Here is a 20,853-nt window from a genome sequence, read left to right on the forward strand (position 1 = left end):
AACTTATTTCCGGCACAGGTTCAGAAGTACAACTGAGTGCGCAGCGGCAGCTTTCAGTGACTGCGGCAGCCACAGGCCCCCGTGCGTCTAAGCCAGACCTCAGACCTTTGGCCGACTCCCCTCAGTCCACACAGCCTCTGGCTCTCACGCAGTCTGATGGTGCACTGCGCAGAAGACCGGCTGGGACCAGGAGCACTGATGGGTCTACCGTGAGGTGACATCCATGCTGCCCCACGAGGTGTGGACTGCGCAGGGACTCAGGCAGCCAGGGCCCCCTGTGCCCAGGTGACACTTACCATGATAATCCTTGCAGAGGGCGCTGGTCTCTCTCTCCGAGCCAATGAACGATTCCAGGCCCACTACTGTATCTGACAAGTGTTTAACACGAGCAGTGATCGCTTTATTCTGCAAAACATGGAAGGAAACATTTATGTTTAAACATGTAACATCTATACAGTGCCACTATGACATCTTGATAATAAGTTATAGTGGAGACAGATTATTACAATAGGGAAATACCATAAAGATTAAAGATGCTACCAGCTGAAAACTGGACAAAAATGTGCTCTTGACTGAAAATTTCAACCTGCACAGATATGCTACTCTAACTGAAGAGCCGAGGGGAAAACATAAATTGGTAGGAAACATAATTATTTTTCATTTGCTTTCAGGAGCAAGGCTACCCTCATTTTCATTCTCTGTTGTTATTTTTCCAGTTACTTGGCCCACTGCCCACTGGAAAATCTTGCAGACAACAGGACTCAGAAGCAGGAGACAGCACAGTGTCCAGGATAAGGCAAGGGTCCCTCCCAGTCTCAGCCCAGGAGCAGCTGAGCGCCTCTGTGACACACTGGACCCAGGAGACCCCACCAAGTGTGCAAGGCGCCTGTCTTCTCCCTGACGCTGCCTCGGGGCTCTGTGCTAACAACAGAGGAAAAGGGAAGATGGCGGATGACCAGCTCTCGCACCCACAGCCTGCTCTGTCCTTCCCAACACAGTCACGCTGAATTCAAATCCCGTTAAATACTATAGTGCTGTTTCCAAAGAGTGTGTCCTGTCAAAAATAGTAAAAGCTCTACAATAGCCAGATATTCTTGGCTGTAAACACGAAATTATCAGCTATCCAGCTGGTTCTTGGAATTATTTAATGACATTCCAGTGTTCCTTTTAGTCCCTGACAGGGTGGTGGGTCAGAAAATCGTGTTGATGTGTATAACAACACTACTCTAAAGACCCAGAGTTCGTACAAGACTGTAATTATGAAGCCCCCCTTTTATACACTGGTAATGCCAATGTATAACTAGTTTAAAAGTAATCTTTGAGGAAAAGGATGGGAAATGTAGAACAGTCAAGACAGTGTATCATGTTGATGCTCTTTCTTCTGGCAAAGAGGAGGCCACATACAAGGGAGGGTTTTCCCGCTGTGCAGACACGAATGGCTACTGACCATGCTGGTGGCTCCGATTTCTTGAGTCCTTTTACAAAGACTGCACAGGAATGAAAGTTTTAACAGAGGGCAGGTCAGGGTTTCCAGGCGAGGACTGAAGTACCGTTGGCACCAAACCTTCCACGGTGGTGCTGTGATCCCTCCCAGAAGGAACAGGTGCTGTATAAAGAAAGCTTCAGCCTCTGAACCAGTTCTAAAAAGGGCCAGTAAAATCGACTTCCCTTAATTGTCTTCAGTCTTTCAATCACGTGGGCATACCAAGTGTGGAAAGCAGACATCACTTGGAAATGCCTATTTTTTTCCGTAGGCGATTTTTTCATTCAGTGGTGAGAAAATAATCTGGATTGACTCCTTTCAGTCCTGTGCCACGGGGGATGGTCCTACTCCAGGAGTAGCAGGGGCTCAAAGACCATCAGCGTGCTCCTCTCAATATTTCTCTAGCCAGAGACCATTATATCAGACGCACCCAGGTTGGGCTTCAGCCAGATACTCTTCACCCAAACAAAAATGTCTGCCAGACATTCCAACAGCTGGGAGACAGTTCCCAAAGAGTCAACTTGAAAATGATTCATTGTGCTGGGGCCTGAACAATGTTGGGGTGGGGGTGGGGTACGGCTGGGTTGGTGAGAGAGGGTGAGAACAAGTGGGAGACGGAGAAAAACCATGTGGCTCCCCCACGGAGAAGAATCTTGGATCACAACCAGCAGGCTCCTATCATTCCGTTTTTAGTATAAACTCAACTGGGAAGAGGTCTTCTGTCACGGACCCAGAGATGAACAAGCACTTTACAAAGGCTACTGGCAATATTTCTTAACCTAAAAGGTCAGATTTCCTTTTATCTATAAAGACAACACTAAGTCTCTGTATCTGAATATCTGAATCTAAAATGGTAAAAGGCATTTTGTGTTCAAACTCAACTCTTCAAGATCTCAGCTATATAGACTAGCACCTTCTCACTCTTATGAATACTAAAATTATAAGGGTTAACAGGAATTGGAGTGAGTGATTTTCATTCCAGTAACATGTAAGCAGATGCTATGCATTTAAATGGTTAACTTGACATTTACTTCCTTCACTTTACCTTAATAATGAATCATTAATAAACTAATGATTAATAATTAAAATTAAGAAACTGTATTTTTCAACCTTCTGGGTTTTTTAAGGTACTTTGTGGGTATTTTAAAGAGGAAAGCTAATTAATTTCAAACAGAAAAGGCATGCACAGCCTGTATTTCAAAATTTCTAAGAAACTCATTCATATATTTATTATATATAAGTTCTGTAGGTTCATATCACAGCTATTAACTACAAACTAACTCTATTTTTAAAGCTTTCACACAGATTTGGAGCAAGGATGAACTTTATCATACTGTTATGTAAGATATTATACAGAGTTACATTTACTGATTTCTGCACAGTATTTTGCCAAATAGTTTATTTAATATAGCAAAACTGATTAACTGTGAAAACTGTACAGATATCTGAAAAACATCTACAGAATAAAATGCAATGGAAATTGTATAAGAATAATATCTAATGATAAACTCATTCAGTGTTGGGGTTATTTACAGGAGCACAGAAGATAGCTGGTCACATAGCTGCACGTTTTCTTAGTGTTCAAACTGTGTTACAGACCACTTCCGTACATCCGCAATGCACAATGGACATAATCTGTGGATGTAACCTTACCTACAACCGTTCTTGTCAGACAGTCTTTCAAATGATAATATTAATACTAAATGGTTCCTCAGATAAGTGAAAGTCAATTTACTTAAGAGAATCCAAAATTACCAGCTTCAGAAAACCCCGAAGTGCATAGTGATCACGATTCACTTTAGCAGAACACTGTGCAAACCAACTGTTGTAACAGGACCAGCAGTGTTCAGAGAGCTTCAGCACAACGACTGGAGCAGTGGGCTTCACAGTGCAGCTTCTACGCTTTCGTCCTAACAGATGTAAGAGTTTTATGTGCACAACAAAGATGCCCAATCCCTCGTGCCTTCCGTTTATAGCTGGAGATGGAGAATTAAAGGTATTTGGGCATCAACTGCTCACATGTAAATCTGAACATAATTTGCGGCTAGCTTGGAAGGCGTTACATTACAGTTTCTCATTAAGCACGTCTAAGGACATTCAGAATCCACCAGTGTGAGTAAATTAATGTCCTGGTGCATGTGTGGCTCCATGACATCACCCAAGAGCATACAATGGTTCTGCCACCCTTCTTCCTCGCCCATCTGGATATGAAAATCAAGGATGACTCAAAAATCCTTCTTACACCAGACAAATCTCCCTCTGCTCCTGGGCGAGAGTTGTCAGCTCTGGACAGTGGCCAAGACACGACTCGGAGAGAAGCCAGAAGAGAAGAGAGCCAGTGTCCAGGAGTTTTAAGAGTTTGCTGGCAGGCTAACGTGCATTGTAGTAAGTTACATAAAAGGCTCTCACACTGATGTCCCAGCGTTGATTTCTTAAGTGTTTAATTTAAAATATATCAAACGCTTTGCAAATAAAAAAGGCAAATCAGATTATCCGATCTTCTACCTTCGTATTCCAACTTTAGTTCTAGAAGGCCCTTAAAAGATTTTGTTTTGACTATTTCCTATTTGCTTTCATAGAATAGAAGCATAGTTTTATTTAAGACACTTCAAATTCATTAACTGGCTTTTAAATTAAGGAAGATTAATGTTTCCTTTCAAATTAAAGCTCATAAAATTAAATTAGGAATTCTGTGAAGAGATAAACGTTCAAACAATGTTATATAAAACTCTCATAATTTTCTAATAAAAATAGTTCAGATGTCCAGTTAGCCTTACCAACTAAGAATGAGACTACTTCAACCCTGCATATCTCCTTATTTTCTTGGACCAAGTTTTCTCAATAATATAAAAGATGCAATTTGTACCAAGACAAAATACAATACCAGGAAATATCTTAAGAAGATTAAGAAATAATTAACCAACAAATTAATTACTAAGAAGCTTGAGAGAAATAAACCAACTGACATAAAGCATTTATGCAACGCTTCAAGAAAGACTAGACTTTGGGGTTCCTCAGTTTATACTACTGAAGAAAGAAGGCAAAGGTAATGTGAGGGGAGTGCCCCCCGCGCATGTGACACAAGTGTGAGATCTGGAGAAGAGCACAAGTGATGTGAAGCGTAACCTAAAAACTTAAGGTACTCTGTGTTTGACCCCCGCATATGACGTGAAGTGGGTGCGGCATCAGCACAAGCAAATACATCAGACCCAACGGCTTCATCTGCAAAGCCTTCTGAAAGACGCACGGAAACATGAATATACTGGCAACTGTAACATCTGTCATGAAGTCCAAAAAATAAACTTGGATCGAAGGACAAATCTAGGACATTTAATGAGGAACTGTGTTTGCTTCACTATTAACATTATTAAGCCCTCTAGTACATGGAAATCAACATTGAAATTATAACGCTATGCTGTTTATAACCAGCCCCATCTTCCCCAGAATTGTTACCTTACTTCATAGGTTAGATTTTTATTTTATTAAAATATTTACTAGTGAGGAAATAATTCTGTTCGTGACTGTTTTGGGCTTAATAAAGAATACAGTTTTATCAGATTAAAATTAAGGCATATTTGTAACAAGTAAAGGTATTAGATGAAATCTTTCCAGATTTAATACTGGATTTTACTCTGTCAGTTAATTCTATGATACAGAGGAACTTTTTTAAAAATAAAAAACTGTAAATATTATTCACAGTAGTTCATTTAGGCGAAATCATAAAGCAAACATATTTTGGCTTTTTTCCTCTAAAGCTTAACACATCCACCAAGGCGCTAATGACAAATACAGTTACTCTCCAAGGTGCAGAAAATGGCAGAGAGGGCGTCGAATCTTACTGGGAAAATGCAGTGGAACTGTGTCTTCTGGTTTCCAGTTTAATAAATACATGGTTTCTACACTTTGGAGTGAAGATGCTGGTTCTTTACAATGGAGGATTCCATTTTTAGGGCACTTGGTTTAATTTTCAGAGATCTTATTTATACTGATACTGGCCTCAACTACTCCACACTTTGCAGAATGCCTATCCATTTTGTTTCTTTTTTGGGGTTATTATGTAAGAGCTCGCATTTTCTGAAAGCTCAGAAATAGGGTAACAAGCCGCTGTAATCAACAGGCCAGACAGAATAAGGGTATAACACTCACAATTGACTTTTGCAGCTTTGCACACCTATACATCATGTAGTTTCACACCATGGAAACTCTTCACGGAGAAATCTGACTGTAGCTTATGCTTACAGCCGTTTTATGGGTAACTTTCTAAATCAGACATTGCATCTCACTCTTTCTCCTTAAAACCCCTAAGATCCAATTCACAGATGTCCACAAGCTTGTGCCCCGCCTGGAAAAACCATTGCTAATATCCAAATATCAAACAGAGCCTCCAGCTGATGCTCGGGCTGCAGTGGCAGGGTGAGGATACGAAAGTTTAAAAGCAGCTTAGAGTCATCCCATATTGAGTATGAAATGATAGCCTGTCATCAGAGCAGGCGGGCAGAGCCAGGTCCAGATGGGAGACTGGCTGGGAAAGAGGCGGGGGCAGGTGGGGTGGCGCTGGGAGCCCGGGCCAGACAGGACTGCTCCCCCTGCTGGCGAGGCCCTCCCTGCTTGGGCTGCTCCCTGCTGGTGGGCTGCCTTTAATAATTTAAGACATAACCATAAATTATGGAAGGTGCCCCCCTTCCAGGTCGCTGCTCTGCATTTGCACACTTGTACGCTCACGGTGTCTTTTCTCATCTGATGAACTGGTTGGATCCAAAAGGATCCAATGTTTCACCGGGAGGTCCAACTATTTATCTTGTAACTTAATTACATCATAAGCATAAGCAAATGCAGTACTGCTTTTATAACACAGAGCCTTTTAAGATGAAGGATGCCTCTGAATCACGCTTGTTGATGCACACGTCTATTCTCGAAGACAAACAGTCTGTAGGCTGCAGACTTCACAAGCTCTGCTCAGGCTCTACATAAAGCCCATAATGAAATAATATAGAAATGAGCCATATAAATCAACTATACAGGGAACAAGGAAACAGCATGTCACAGCAAAAGAGCACAATGTACAGCGCCAAAGCTACCCGACAGTCTAATGATCCGGGTTTACGGAGCCCATGGACAAATACAGGAGGAGTTAAGGGCCAGTGTTTGCACAAGAGAGCTGGTACATTTTATAGAAAAATTATTCGATATTTGATTTTCAATGTAAGTTAATGGCTGCAGCAAAAACATTTAGTAAAAATCTGTTCTAAGATTCTGGCCTCCAACCAGAAACTCCCAGAACAGGAGGGATCAGCTTTCCCCGCTGTTCCCATCGGAGTCCTGGCTCCGGGCACTGCTGCTCCCGGTCTCCAGAAGGCTCCGGCCCAGGAGCCTTGCCTGCCATTTGTTGGCTGGCTCTGCTCTCCCAGGGCCTCCTCGTGGTGGCTCTGCGATGCTGAACCGGCACTTGCTTCCAGAAGTGAGTTATTATTAAACCTGTAGGTCAATGGTGGCACTAACAACTCCTTGGAAGCTTTCAGCCACCGTGTACAATTTGCTGGTCTAATTAAATATTAATTCTAAGTGTTACATTTTGTAGCTAAGAGCTTTTATTTTCCATCATCAGCCTGGAAGAGAAAGAGGTTATGAGGCTAATTTAATCTCTCCCCTCGTCCTCCCCAACATTAAAGATTAACTGCATAGGGTGTGAAAACATTGTTAAAGAAGCTAGGAGTCTTTATATAGTAGTGATAATGTAATTAATAGCAAAGGGCTAAAACATAACATCAGGATGCAGTATCTGACCTGGTACTTAAACAACTTTGAATTATAATTGGTTACAGGCACATCTGCTCTCAATGTGAAGTAAGTATCATCCTTGCTCAAAGACAGTGAGCTTTCTTTAACGGTATACAAACAAGTTTATAAATTTTAATAATTAAAAATGATATTCAAATAGCTTGTAAGACTGAAGATACAGGCATTACAATTTTATTTATAAAATAAATGCAAAGTGAAGTTGCACTTTTCTATATAAAAAAGTGATGCAGAAGATAGCATATAATAAATAATGTGACCGATCCTCCCCCCAATTTTATTCTATGACGCTCAAGTGGCTGGGACACATGGGTGCCTCCCCTGCTCCCAGGACAGTGTCCAGGCCTGGACACCAAGCGCTGTGAAGACCACGCAGTCCAGCCAGACTCCACATGCGCGAGCAGCTGCCCGACCCTCACACCGTGACAAGACTCTCGCTATTTATATTAAACTCATTCGGAGAGTTTGGCCTTAGATGGCCCTGAGCATGGCAGGAACTACAAGGGAAGGGCACTGCGAACCACTGCAGAGATGGCATGAAGTCACTCACATCCAAAAGTACTGTTACTCTGTGGCTTACTATGTGTGCTTTGGCTAGATTGTGACAGGATGTTTCTAAGCGGTATTTTCCCCTGCTCTTATTTAATATGCATATTTTCCCTAAGACAAAAATGAAACATATTCAGCTGTAGATGCTCTGTGTGGATAGAGGTTACAGATAATTTGGAATTTATTTTTTTAAGTTTCAATCATCCTTGATGAATAAATCAAATTATAGTGTATGTATAATGTACACAAGCTATGATTGATTTAAAAAATTAAGCAGATGCTAATATGCATACTCTGAAACAGAAGAAAAGAAATTGGAGCTGTAAGAATTCATAAATTCCAAGCTTCTAACAGGAGAGTTGAAACACAGCTCTATTTTCTATTTGAAAGAAAAACAGACTCCATTTAAAATTCACCAGACTTACGTGAAGTTATTAGAATTTGATAAATATGTCACAAAATTAAAATGGATTTAGTATGATTCCATTCATTCTAAAAATTGCCTTAGAATTTTAAATTCTATCAAGTTCCCTAGGATCAATGTTAGAATAGTTCGATCAGAGAGAGTAAAGGCAGATTCTCAGTCGAGAACATCTTGATTAAGGAAGGACTTCATGAAAAGATACAGATATATGGCTTTATCTGCTAATAACTGACAACTATGATTAAGAGATCAAGTCTATAATTTAACCCTTGAATAGTTTCCTTAATAAAGTATATTCAAAGAAGAGTAAAGGTGATTAAGATGTACAGACAAAGGTAGGGCTACACATTCCTACAATGATGCTCATATCAACAACTACACAAAAATTTCCCCTCAAATTTTATAGTTGTAAACTCACAAAAGTCTGTTGTCTACACACCAAGCAATTATCCTTAGCTCTTGTTTTAAGAATAAAACATTTCACACTGGGACAAATTCACAAGACCACTGGGGTCTGCCCTTCACAATCACGTATCAGTGGTTGTTTCTAAACTTTCTATTGTTTGATGTCGAGTTTAGCTGATAAAATACTCAGCACAAGCACAAAAACTTATGAATGTGAAAAGGCTTGCTCTGAATTTCACTACTTGGAAATGTACTACATCACTCCTGCAAGTTTCAAGCTCCAATATATGAATATTATAGATTTATGTGAAGAGCTATCAATTAAAATAGCAATTTGCATCTTATTCAATTTTCAAGAGACATACACTATAAAAGGCCTTTCTTCCCGCTTTTCTGCAGAAAATAAAATTTCCTGGGTATGAACAGTGACGGTGAACATTTCAGAGCTTTCAGTGATGACACAATGTGCTGTGGTACAGGTGCCATAGGCTCTCCACCTCTGGACAAGCTACCTAAGGCTGGCAATAGGTGCTTTCAAGGAGACAGCAAAAGAGACTTTAGAGTGAAACAGTGGTTAAACACTGAAAACTGCATCGTGCTATTCACTGGCCAAATTCTGATGATAACAAGTGAAGATGTGCCGTTGTCTATTTTCAAATCTGAAATCTGCATTAAGTTTAGTTTACCAACTAATGTTCTCTAAGCAAATACATTAAATGATGGCAATACTTAGAACTTTTTAGAAAATATTTATTATTGTTACTATCAAGAATAGCAATGAAATCTTCATTCTTGAATTATTATAATTAAAGAGAATTTATTAGGTTTGTATTTAAAATTTCCTTAAAAGTACAGATTATGACAGCTTGAATAAAATTAGCACCCATAAGTCAATTTTCTTTGGAAAGGAATGCTGTGAGCATGGTACACCTATTTCAGTTATAACTCTAAGTGCTTCCATATTTATTTCCTAATGCTTTCAGGTAAAAAATGCTTTCAATCAATAAAAAATACAAATGAAGAGCAAGCTGTCACAGAGTGCATTAAAAAATGCACAAGCCAGAGGGAATTTATTTTCCCTCCACCTTGCTAATAAAATCATAATAAGACACAAAATTAAGCTTTTATTTCCCCAAAGAATAAATGTTACTGCTCACCCTTCTTCTCAAGCACACAGTTATCTCTAGGAAGGAAAATGAAATTAATGTAAAAGGCACAACATGCTACATCATTTGAGAGCAGGTGATGAATTCCACTGGACGGAGGCCACTTCCCAATTACACACGGGAAAGAAGCCGACGTTCCTTATCTAGCTACATAGGGAACCAAAGTATCTTATTGTAACTATATTAAAGTGGCCGCTTCGCAAAACAAAAATCTCACTGAAAAGTTTCCAAGGGAACAAAAACACGTTTGTATGAAACAGTAAACAGAAGCAGCAGCGGAAGGTGCAGCGCGGACACACAGGCTTCGGCGTTAGGGGCTGGACAGAGGGCCGCACTGGAGCGCGACTGGAGCCCTAGGTCTGCCTCGTGTCCAGCCACACCGCCCGGCTACACACTGGCTCCTTTGCAGGCTGCTCGGCCCGGAGGGCTGCACAGCGGGGCTCTGGGAACCGTCGGCACGGGCAGGGATGTGGGGCGCTGCTGTCCACCCGGTGTCCCCTGATGAGGCCTCCTCCTCGGGCAGTGTGGAGCCGAAGCCGGGTCTCAGCACAAGGCCTTTGGGCAGGCACTCAAACTGCATCCCGGAGGTGGCCGTGTGAGTAATAATACTGTTTCCAGGGTAAACTGTGTGAGACTGTCTATGTTTTAAGGCATCGGTGACACATTTGGCAAATAATTTTAGTGTTTGCTTAACAGATATTAAGAATTTATTTTTATACATTCACTTCAGAGTATGCCTGTCATTTTTCCTGTGTTGCTATGGAAATAATCTTTAACTCAAAGTAAATAAAACATTCAAGTTTAAAGGTTTAAGGCTGATCACAAAACATTTTTGAATACAAATCTAAAAATGGTTCTAGTTCATCCTACTCCCAAGTCTTAAAAATCAGTTTTGAATTTATGTCATTATTTTCCCTATTTTAACTTTTCCCTCTCTTTGCAATTTCCTTAACTATGTGTTCCTTCCTTACAATGAGATTAAACATGGGAAGCATGCCAAAAGTACAATAAAGGGTAACTAATCATTACTGTACACGTCTGACAGAATGCTAATAACTAAAAGGAGAGCTGTGATTGGCTGGCTCACCCCGTAAGAGATGAAGATGTCTTATGGCTTTTAATGTCGCGTTCCTTTACCCACGGATGCGTACTTCTACGGCACCGTTTCCGGGGATGTCACACTACGTGTCTGACTTCTGCACCCACAAACACTCCCCCGCCCCCAGCTCGTGCATCTAGACACAGCAGTCAGGACTCTTCTGTGTCAGTTCTCCTCCTCTGGCTGTTCTGACTCTGTTCAGCCCTGCGTCCCCTTGGGTGCCTACAACAGTGCCTGCGCTAGCGGCTGAAACAATGTGTCAGCTAAACAACTCTCAGTCAGTCGAGGACCGTTTAGACCTGCAGTCCGCGGAGACAGCCTTGGTCACGGCGGAGGGAAAGCAGTGTCTGAAGCTAAGAGCGTCACTACTGCGATCTGAACGGACACTCGCTGCATCTCTCCCCGCCCTCCGTCTTGGCCACCCCAGAAGACCCTGGCAGTGCTCCTCACTCAGAAAGCCAGGACACTGAGGACTCCCATGTGGTCACTGTGGCTTCACAGTGCTGGGGACGGGATTATTCTCTGGACGCACTCTGATATCGCAGTGGGCGCAGACTGAGCTGTGTGTGTGCTAGTGAAGTGAGTGCGTCACCCAGAGCAAGATCTCCCAACTTTGCGGGGTCCACACAGTTCTGGGTGTGGTGAGGGGACTTCCTGAAGATGGCACCATCCAACCTGCTGGCCATGTGAGCGGAATGCAGGGGCTCAGAGAAGACAGGCCGCTTCAGGCTCTGCGGAGGGGCGGAGTCCTCACCCCCCCACTTGGGCGTCAACTCCCAGCTTTGGGCATGGACTGCTGGGCAGACACGGAGCCCAGGCCATCGCCTGGCCTGGCTCCTTCCGTCTGCAGCGCACAGACAGCCCCTCTGCACTCCTGACACCGACTCTGCGGGCGGCCACGGTAAACCTGTCTCGCAAATCCCTACACTGCATGCAGTGGTACCTCGGCTCTCGAACTTAAGTCTTCCCACGATTCTAGTTGCAAACTGAGTTAAGACGAGAACCGAATCAAATTCAATGGCTGCATTCAATGTTGCCCTTATGGGGAAATTTGATTCAGTTCTCATCCAGTTCGGTCTGCAACTAGAATCATGGAGAACTGAGTTCATAAACTGAGGTACTGTATTTGTACACCTTGTATTAAATCTGTTTCTCTAGTAAGGCCTGACTGACTTGCTTGCATTCTCAGCTCTGGAGGTCTGTTTAAGTCATAAATAGTGAAGATGACAACTTCTCCCACATCCCAAGTGTCAAGGTGCTGACACGGGGTGGCCATGTCTCTCCTGATGCCCTGGGCTGGGGGGTTTTGGCCCCATCTGTTGTGGAGGAAGCTGAGAGTCACCCATGGCGTCTCTCCACCTCAGAAGGGCAGCTCTGTGACTGCCCCACTCTGCACTGAATCATTCTCCTCACTGTGACCCTGTGTCAGTAGCTGTGTTGACCAAGCAGCACAGCCTGGTGGGGGAGCACCTAACTCTGCCACTCACCAGACTGTGTGAGTGGGAACAGGTGAGAAGTCACCAGACATACAGGGTCAGCACAGGGTCAGACCAATGCTTGGAAGGGGCTCAGGACAGCACGTGGCCCACACCGACCACTCTGTTTTCATTACGAGAATTCGCAGCCTCACGGTTGCTGTTCTTCATGTGTGTACGACTAGCTTTCTCGCATACTGCTCAGTTGTCATTCTCTTTCCTTAGCCTATTTTCTTCACCAGCTTTTAACGCTTATTAAGAGTTTTATCTCCTACTTATCTCGTGACTGGTTTGATCAAACTGTTAGATTTTTTGCATTTTCTCCTAAGTGTTTTGATAGAAAAACAAATACATGGTCAGGCATCATGTTTAAAGAGCAGAGAATCATAGGCCTGAAGACTAGTATCCGTTAACTTCGCAAAAGTGTTTAGGAAAAAGAACATAAAAATGTGAAAACATTAGAAGGCTTTCTTTGTAAAGACACCTCCTATTTTGAGAAACCTGTCTTGATTCTTGGTCATGGTGTGTGACTCTGACATACTTCGTTATTTCCATTTCAAAGGAGCCTCTCTATTGAAATTTAAGAGGCGCAGGTTGAATCTACGTTTCTTCCAGTGACACAGGGCTGAGCGCATCTTTTCGGTATCAGAGCTGGGCTACTGCTTCCTGTGCAGCTCCCAGCTCGCCACAGCCTCACGCGCGGGCACTGACGGCTCGTTCACTGCCCCTCGCAGGACTGGTGGTGCCCTTGACCGGAGCTGGCAGTTGCGGTCCCTGTGTCTCTGACAGGGCTGGAACCTTCCAAGAACAGAAATAGTCACCAACAAGGTGGCTTATAAAAAATGGATCTTTTCTTTCTTTTTTTCATTGTTTTTCTTGCACAGGTTTCTCTGGAATAAATTTGAAAATTATATATACATGTGTAGATCCTGTATTTTTATGCTGTGCAACTATGCATAGAGAAACATTTCCTCCCTCTTCTGAAATGGAACTTGCTACTTAAGGTTTCAGAGGTCTTAATTTTTCAGATTATATGATGAGAGTTTCTCTTTGAAAATATCAAATTATAGAGCAAAATTAGCCAAGAAAAATTTGCTGGTGGCAAGTTGGTGTCATCACAGGTGGTGACTAATTCCAGACACACAAGGCTGAAGGAGGGAAGGGACCGAAGTCTGCGCTCAAGTCTGACACCGGACCTCACTGCAGTTCACTCTGCAGATGAATACAGCCTCCCGTGGGCTGCTGTGATGGTCTGAGAAGCTGTGTGAGTAACTGTTACGTTCGGCTTTGCTGCTCACTCAGTAGTGACCCCGTGCTGAGAGGTGCACATGGCCTGTGTGGCTGGGCTGTGGTGAAGACCGACGGGCCCAATGCTCGTGGAATCACTGCTGACGCGTGACAGTCAGTCACGGGAGTGTCGGGCACAGCCCCGTCTCCCTTGCATCTGCTAAATCTGCTTTGGGCTCACTTATCAAAATCAAGACTATTATTAAAGCATTAATTTTACAACAGCTTCACCAACAATAAAAACTGCAAGTATCTGTACAACATCTAGTATGATTAGAGAAAGGAGTTTTTCTGTAAGACTTATAGAATTTTCAGGTCAAAGTAACAGTTTAGGTTCAGGAATGTTAACTAGAGAAACCAAGAGCTATTTGAGAACATGAATTTAAATTATGTAAAAAATTCAAATAGGAATATGTTGATCCATTAGTACAGGAAAAGACTATAAAATATGTTGAAAAAAACATAAGAGAAAGATCTTGGCAAGGTGAAAGGCTGGTAAGACTGAAAGGGTGAGAAGAGAGAGAATTTGCCATTAAAAAAATAGATGAACTCAACCTCATCAAGATTTATCACTTTGACTCTCCATAAATACCCCAATAAGAAAGGTCAAGTCACAGACCAGAAGAAAATGACTGCAAATTGTCCCTAAAATATACAAGCAAATTTACAACCAGACACCTACAAACGAACAAAATACGAACATGGCAAACAAGCACATCAACAGTGATCAAGGAAATGGAACGAATCCAACTACGCCAGACTACTTTTCTGCAACACAGGGAAAGTGAACATGGAAGGCTTACCTGGATCAGGTGTGTGGGCACCGTGATGACGCAGGCCGAGAGTGAGGCCCGCACGAGACCGCGGAGAACATAGAGGAACGTAGTGAGGCTGTGACTGGCGCCACAGGTTTCTGTACAGCAAACATCATCTCCCCATAGGGGTGAGCCGAGGTTCTGGATTCCTATTCTTAAAATACTTTTCTGTGTTTGCTAAAAAAAAGGTGGGGGGCAGGTAAACACATAAGGTTTTGTTACTCAGTAAGACAATCTCTTTTAGCTGCTAGCTCTTATCTTTGTCTACAATATCAGAAAGACAACATTATCATCAGATGTGGTAAAAAAAAAATGTAGCATCAGTAATAAGGCAGTATACAGCCAGACTTTTAGATTGCAAGAACACACACACAAAAATAACAGCACTGAGCCAGGTGTGGGTCCCTGTTCCTCAGGAGACCAAGGCTGAGGGCCAATGAGTCCGAGAGTTGGAGGCCGGCCTGGCAACAGGAGACCCTGTCTCTAAACTAGTTAGTTATGTAATACAGTAATGAAAATTTTGTCAGTTTTGGAAAACTGTAAGGTTGTGCCTTAAGCTTTAAATTTTCTCTAAATTTTCACTGATTAAGAATTATGTTTGAGAAGGTTAAAATGATACATAACAAACCACTGGTATGAATCTTAACTAAAATGTTCACAAACCCATTCTTAGAATTAAAAATTGTTTTTTAATAAACTATAAATTATTCAATAGGTCTCATTTAAATTATTCTAACCTGTGCCTGCTTCTGTGTTTGAAAGATGTTTAGCCATGTATATAGCTTTTTGGTTTTACACTTGTCTCTAGTTTTTCCTTTTGAAACTTTTTATAATGTTATTTTAAGTTCAACATTTTTCATAAAATTTAGCAGGCAAATATTTAGAACCTGAGCCTACTAATATTAAGGTTGTAATAATAGTGACCAGTACTACTTGGGAATACACACTTTAAAATCATCAAAGCAGAGCCAGGATGATTGTCAATAAGTGTTTGCCAATATGTGCTTATAATATGTTCTACTGTTTGGGTTATTCTAGCTGAACAAGTGTTTCGTAAATGGTTTCGTTAGCAATCTAGTAAAATTTCTGAGCAAAAGAAGGAGGTGTTAACAAAAACTGGTACATGCAAATACATAGAAAATCATTACGACAATTCTAGTGGGAAAAAATAAGACGTCCTCTCTTAGAGCCATATTCAAGATAGATGCCTCTTACATATGATTCTGATAAACAAGACCCTAACAGAGCACTCACGGCTATGAAATACCACCTGTAACTGTTGGTAACAATTAGGCATGGTCCATCGTGATGCATCTCTCTCCCCGATGGTACAAATGGAAATTGAGTTTGTAGATTTTTTTTCAAGTAGAATTTATCGACAAATGGAAATAGGACGAATGAATAAAACATTTAAACATTAGAAGAGGAAACCCCTGAGAACAGATAGAAGACGAGAAACAGAGCCTGACAGCGTGGGCAGCATGATGAGGTGGACCTATGGCCCTGGGCACCACACAGGGGGCCCTCCTGGTACCCAGAGCAGCGATGCCAGGACGCCAGAATTGGTGGACACACGAGTCCTTTATGGTGTCAGACTCAGAACTGACACAGAGCCTAGGCACAGCCTCCTGGATGCTTTAAACCACCTCTAAGTTAACGCAATGTCCCTAATAGGATGTAAATGTGATGTCAGCGGGCTACACTGTATTGTTTAGGGACTGAGGACAAGGAAAAAAAAGGTCTGTGTTGCGAAGAGAGAAAAAGTTTCTCAAGTGTTTTCAATCTGCTATGCACTGCATCTGTGGACATGGAACAGAGGGCCAACCATCCATCTCTAAGACACTGATCTTTAATTCCATACAATTCTTTGAATATATGAAGGGACATGATACAGTATAAAAGTGAGATAACAGAAAAAGGAGTTTTCATCAGAAAATTCCTCGTGTCACCAAGCACTTGAAATAAGGCAGAGTCAAGGAAGCTGGTCTAAGATCCTCTTCGGATGGCGTTCGTTATGACAGACAACAAGAAGTTCGATGTTAGGATTTTGGTCATCCGTAAACACGGTTTTGTTTCTATTTTTCCATTACTTGAGTGAAATAAAGCAAACGGATGTACCAAGGTATATGCTGGAAGTACAAACATGTTCCTTGCCAATCTGTGCAAGATATCTGTATAATATGCGAGGGTACTCCTTTTTTATTACTTAGAGCTTCAAAACTTAAGTAAAATGTCAAAAATCTCAGGTTCATTTTGTCATTCCTAAACTTGTTACGTCATGTGAACAAGCCTCAGTCAGATTCTCCACAGAAAGAGAAATCTAGGCAAAGGAAACAAGAGCCCCAGAACCTCCCTGCACAAATCCAGACCCCAGAATGCAATCTGAGGTTGTGTCGTTCTTCAGAAAACGACAGGTCAGGGTATTCTAACCCTTCGAGGCCATGACCCTCTCCTACTATGTACCAAAAAGTATCTGTGAAAACAACAGCGCTGCTAAGCAGGTGTCAGGAGGACAGAAGCTCAGCCATGCTCACAAGCACAAATAGAAAGAATGAAATTATCAAGTCAAAGAATGAAGGAGTGAGCAGACATTTAGTTAGAAGGTACACAGCAGACTGGAACATAAGTGAATTTAATACTTCAACCCCAGAGGTGTAGTTGAGATTTTTAAAAATACGACGGTAAGTGGAAAGCAAAGCCTCAGTCAGGCTCCTACGTCACTTGGGAAACCTGACTCCTTTACTACACCATCTGGCTGTGGGATACTGCGTGGCAGGGTTAAGTCTGAAAAAAACAAACTTCTGCGGATGGCTGCACAATAAATTTCTTCCCTGAGCACATCTAACATCCTTCACCTAGCACTGGAAGCACAATGAGCGTCCGTATTTACTCTTATAGTGACGTAGTGCCTGCAACCGGTGCCCTCACAGACGACCACACACCATGCAATTTACCATGCAGGCAGTGATGAGGCACACTACAACATTCTGCCAGACCGCGTTTCTATCTGCTGTCCCCAACTAGCTCAGTGTATTTGGAATTGCAGTGATGGATAAAATAAGATAAAAAAAAAAGTCACACATCTGTAAATACCGAATAGTTTCTCTGGTGTGAAAAACTATAATAGTACATAAGATCCTAATGAGATGATTGACCATGTGAAATAGGAAGAAAAGGGCTAACGGTGTAGGGAAAGTGGGAAGGATAGGGAAAAGGTAATAAGGGAAAAAAATATGAGAAAGTGAAAAAATGGAAATAAAGTGTTTGTAAACGGGGAGGGGAGGAGGGGGCGAAGGAAGGGCAGGGACAAGGGGAAAAAATGAGAACCAAGACCTGTCATGTAAAGGTACAAGATCCCAATGATGAATGTAACTGTACTGTGTACCTAAAATGTACCAGTAAACTCAATTAAAAAATAATTAAAATAAGATAAAAATTTCCTTTTACAAGTAGGATTTATTTCAGTGTCAGGACAAAATTTTAATTTGGGAATATACTTTTTAAAGGAATGCTTGATTAATGCCCTAAATTCGTCCAAAGTTCCTAAGACCAAAGTATAATCTGTTATTCAGCAAAAAATACATTCTATAATTTCATGATATAGAAATTTATTACTATATTTAGTTTTAGTAACCTGAAAATGTACTTTTATAATAGCCTATTGGTTTATTTTGATTTTAAAATGTCAAGCATTCTCGGTATTCACCACAGAAATGTTTACCTGTTCAATCCTGTCCAATCTTTATGACTGTCAACAGTCCAGAGAATCAAGATAGCTTGTTGGTTATCGATTTTCATGAAAAAAAGTACTGTTTCTTTAAAATGGTGCTTTCTTTCATATTCAACTAAACAAGACAACAAAACATCTATTCCAATGCCAGCTTAACCTACTCAGGATTTTGAGGTGTATCTGCACATTGTGTGTGTGTGTGTGTGTGTGTGTGTGGGCACAACCCTTTGCTATTGTCTCTCCTCTTCTGCATTCTGTGAAACGTCTTGCTGTCAGAAGACGCGTCTCCATCCTGCACAAGCAGCAGCCCTGCACACTGAGCCACAGGAACTGTTATGACATGCCTGTTTCCATGGTTACCACGGCACTGGGGAGAGGTGCTTGTCAGGGACCAATTTACCTCTCCAGACGAGCACTTGCAGCAAAGGGAGGGCAGGGCACCCACAATCTTAGCTGGGGCCAATGCAGAGCCACGAGCAAAACAGCAATCTATGGGAAGCCAAAGGCCGTCCCAGAGTATTGGCACTTCCTGAATGCGCACGAGTATCTCCAACCTTCTATGAAACTGTTAGTTTAAGAATTATTTCTTTTGTAATGGAGAAATTGTTAACTACAGTAGTAAAGTTTGTAAGAATCTTTCAAAATCTGAGTTGACAGCAAATATAGCTAAAAATGCCAAAAATAAGATTTTTTGGCCTTTGTCAATAAAAATAATGGTGCTGTGGAACACTTCTGCTAAAATAATATAAGCATGGATCTTTCAGCTGCAAATGTAATTGAATCACTGGGGAAAAAAGTAAAAGGCATGATATCTCAAAATAATCTTCCTCACTTTGTTACACTAACCAGAACATCTTCATTTGTGCAAAATGGAATAAGTATGTAAAACTGGAGCTATGGAGAAGAGTTAAGCTGTAAGACATGTTAATAAAGCAAATAGAAATGCATCTTTGAATCAGTGAAACAATGCAAAACATTATATAGTAAAAGATAAAATTTTACAGTAATTCTTACACATAGGTCATTTGAAATTAAGGCCTGAATGACTGACACACACAAAACTGACACAGGCATGTACAAGTGTTACAGGTTTAAAAATCATTTTCAAAATGCAGCTATTTATTGATCCCAGACTCTACAGACAGATATGTAGGAGCAGCACTGACAGGGAGTGCGCATCTCTGAGCACCACTGAGCACGCGGCTCAGACTCCGGCTGAGGCCGCCTGTCCGCTCATTCACACGGCTGGCGCTTGACAACAGCTTGCGCGCTGCGTGCTTCTCTAAGACTTCCGGGCCTGCCCCAGCGGGTCTGGAAACAACAGGCTCTGAGTGGCTGTACAAGTCTCTGAAAAAACACAATACCTGGTGATGGGATCCATCAAATCCTTCCTCAGAAATGATGCTCTTGATAAACTCAAGGAGCTTCATGTAGCCATGGGTCAAGTGGCTGTTGGGAGAAGTGGTTCAGACACATGAATGGGCTGCTACAAAGGAGGACAAGCTACTAAAACAGGAAGTCAACAATTGCAAGATAGACATTCATGAGGGTACTTAAACATAACGCAAACGTGTCAAACTAGTATAAATAATGCCAATGTCTAACTCAATACAAAAAGGGAATAAGTCACACGTCTTATCATGACTCGCGCAGCGCACTCGACATCATGGGAAGATAAAAATCTGTGCAGACTGAGATGACTTAATTATGTCAGGCTTGGTTACCTCCAAGAAAATTAATGATTTAATGAAGCAACCTAAATGGCGAAGCCACTACAGCTTTCCAGGAGTAATCATACATAATTAACACGTAGTTAATGAGCTGCTATGCCAGGTACACCTGGATCGATGTCCTAATCGCCTCAGCTCATCTCCCATAAAAGTTTTAATTTCTTCAGAACAAACTGCTAAAATAACAGTAATTTAGAAGCTTGATATTTTAAGCCTCACAAAGACAAGCGGGTAGAATCTCCATGAAAGTTAGTTTATCCATGTCTCTGTTAAAAGACAATAAAATAAATTATGAATTTATGAAGCCAATTTGAATTATGCCCACATGAAAACAAGCATTAATGTCACAATTTTAAATTATTTCACAAGTGATACAAAATCTCAAAGAAAGATTAACCAGAGCAGAGAAAATCTGCTTTACACTGGATGAAGTTAAGATTCTGCATCTGGACGGCCATGGCTAGGGCTGGACATGAACTGTCACGGGAAGGAGGTTCTGGAGCACCGTATTCGTGGACACTAACACCGCGCTGAGGGCTGGAAAGCTGTGCACGACCCTAAACACACAGAAGTACTTGTGTGTGGAACCTGAGCAGCAGTCCCATGGGAATAAAATGGAGCTTTAAAAGCCAGTGAAACAACCTGAAGCACACATGCCACAACAACGTATGCAGCACGGTCCTTTCCGTGTGCAGACGCAGGGCTGGGACGGCTCCCACAGGCGCATGTGCACTCTGGACCTATGCTACGGGAGCCACGGCGAACCCCAAAGTGCTTGTGTTACAAAGACCTATGGGAAAGGGATGACTGTCCTTTGCACAGCTCGAGGTAAGGAAGGACTCGGTGGTCTTTTCCATCTAATTGTCTCCATTGTCAGTGAGAAAACAGCACTTT

The 20,853-nt window shown here is 41.8% G+C and overlaps 1 protein-coding gene across 1 annotated transcript in view; it reads right to left on the bottom strand.

Annotated features, from left to right (window-relative positions):
* The window catches only part of Elp4 (elongator acetyltransferase complex subunit 4), a 154,149-nt gene that overhangs the window by 60,281 nt on the left and 73,015 nt on the right, over positions 1 to 20,853 (bottom strand). The window contains exons 6-8 of the mRNA XM_019209987.2: positions 19,594 to 19,678; positions 14,488 to 14,676; positions 297 to 405 (exon numbers count right to left, since the gene is read on the bottom strand). Coding sequence (XP_019065532.1) covers positions 297 to 405; positions 14,488 to 14,676; positions 19,594 to 19,678 — 383 coding nt within the window. The remainder of the gene's footprint in view (positions 1 to 296; positions 406 to 14,487; positions 14,677 to 19,593; positions 19,679 to 20,853) is intronic.

Source organism: Fukomys damarensis, unplaced genomic scaffold, assembly GCF_012274545.1.
Source record: "Fukomys damarensis isolate Sample0158 unplaced genomic scaffold, DMR_v1.0_HiC HiC_scaffold_16, whole genome shotgun sequence".
Taxonomy (NCBI): Eukaryota; Metazoa; Chordata; class Mammalia; order Rodentia; family Bathyergidae; genus Fukomys; species Fukomys damarensis.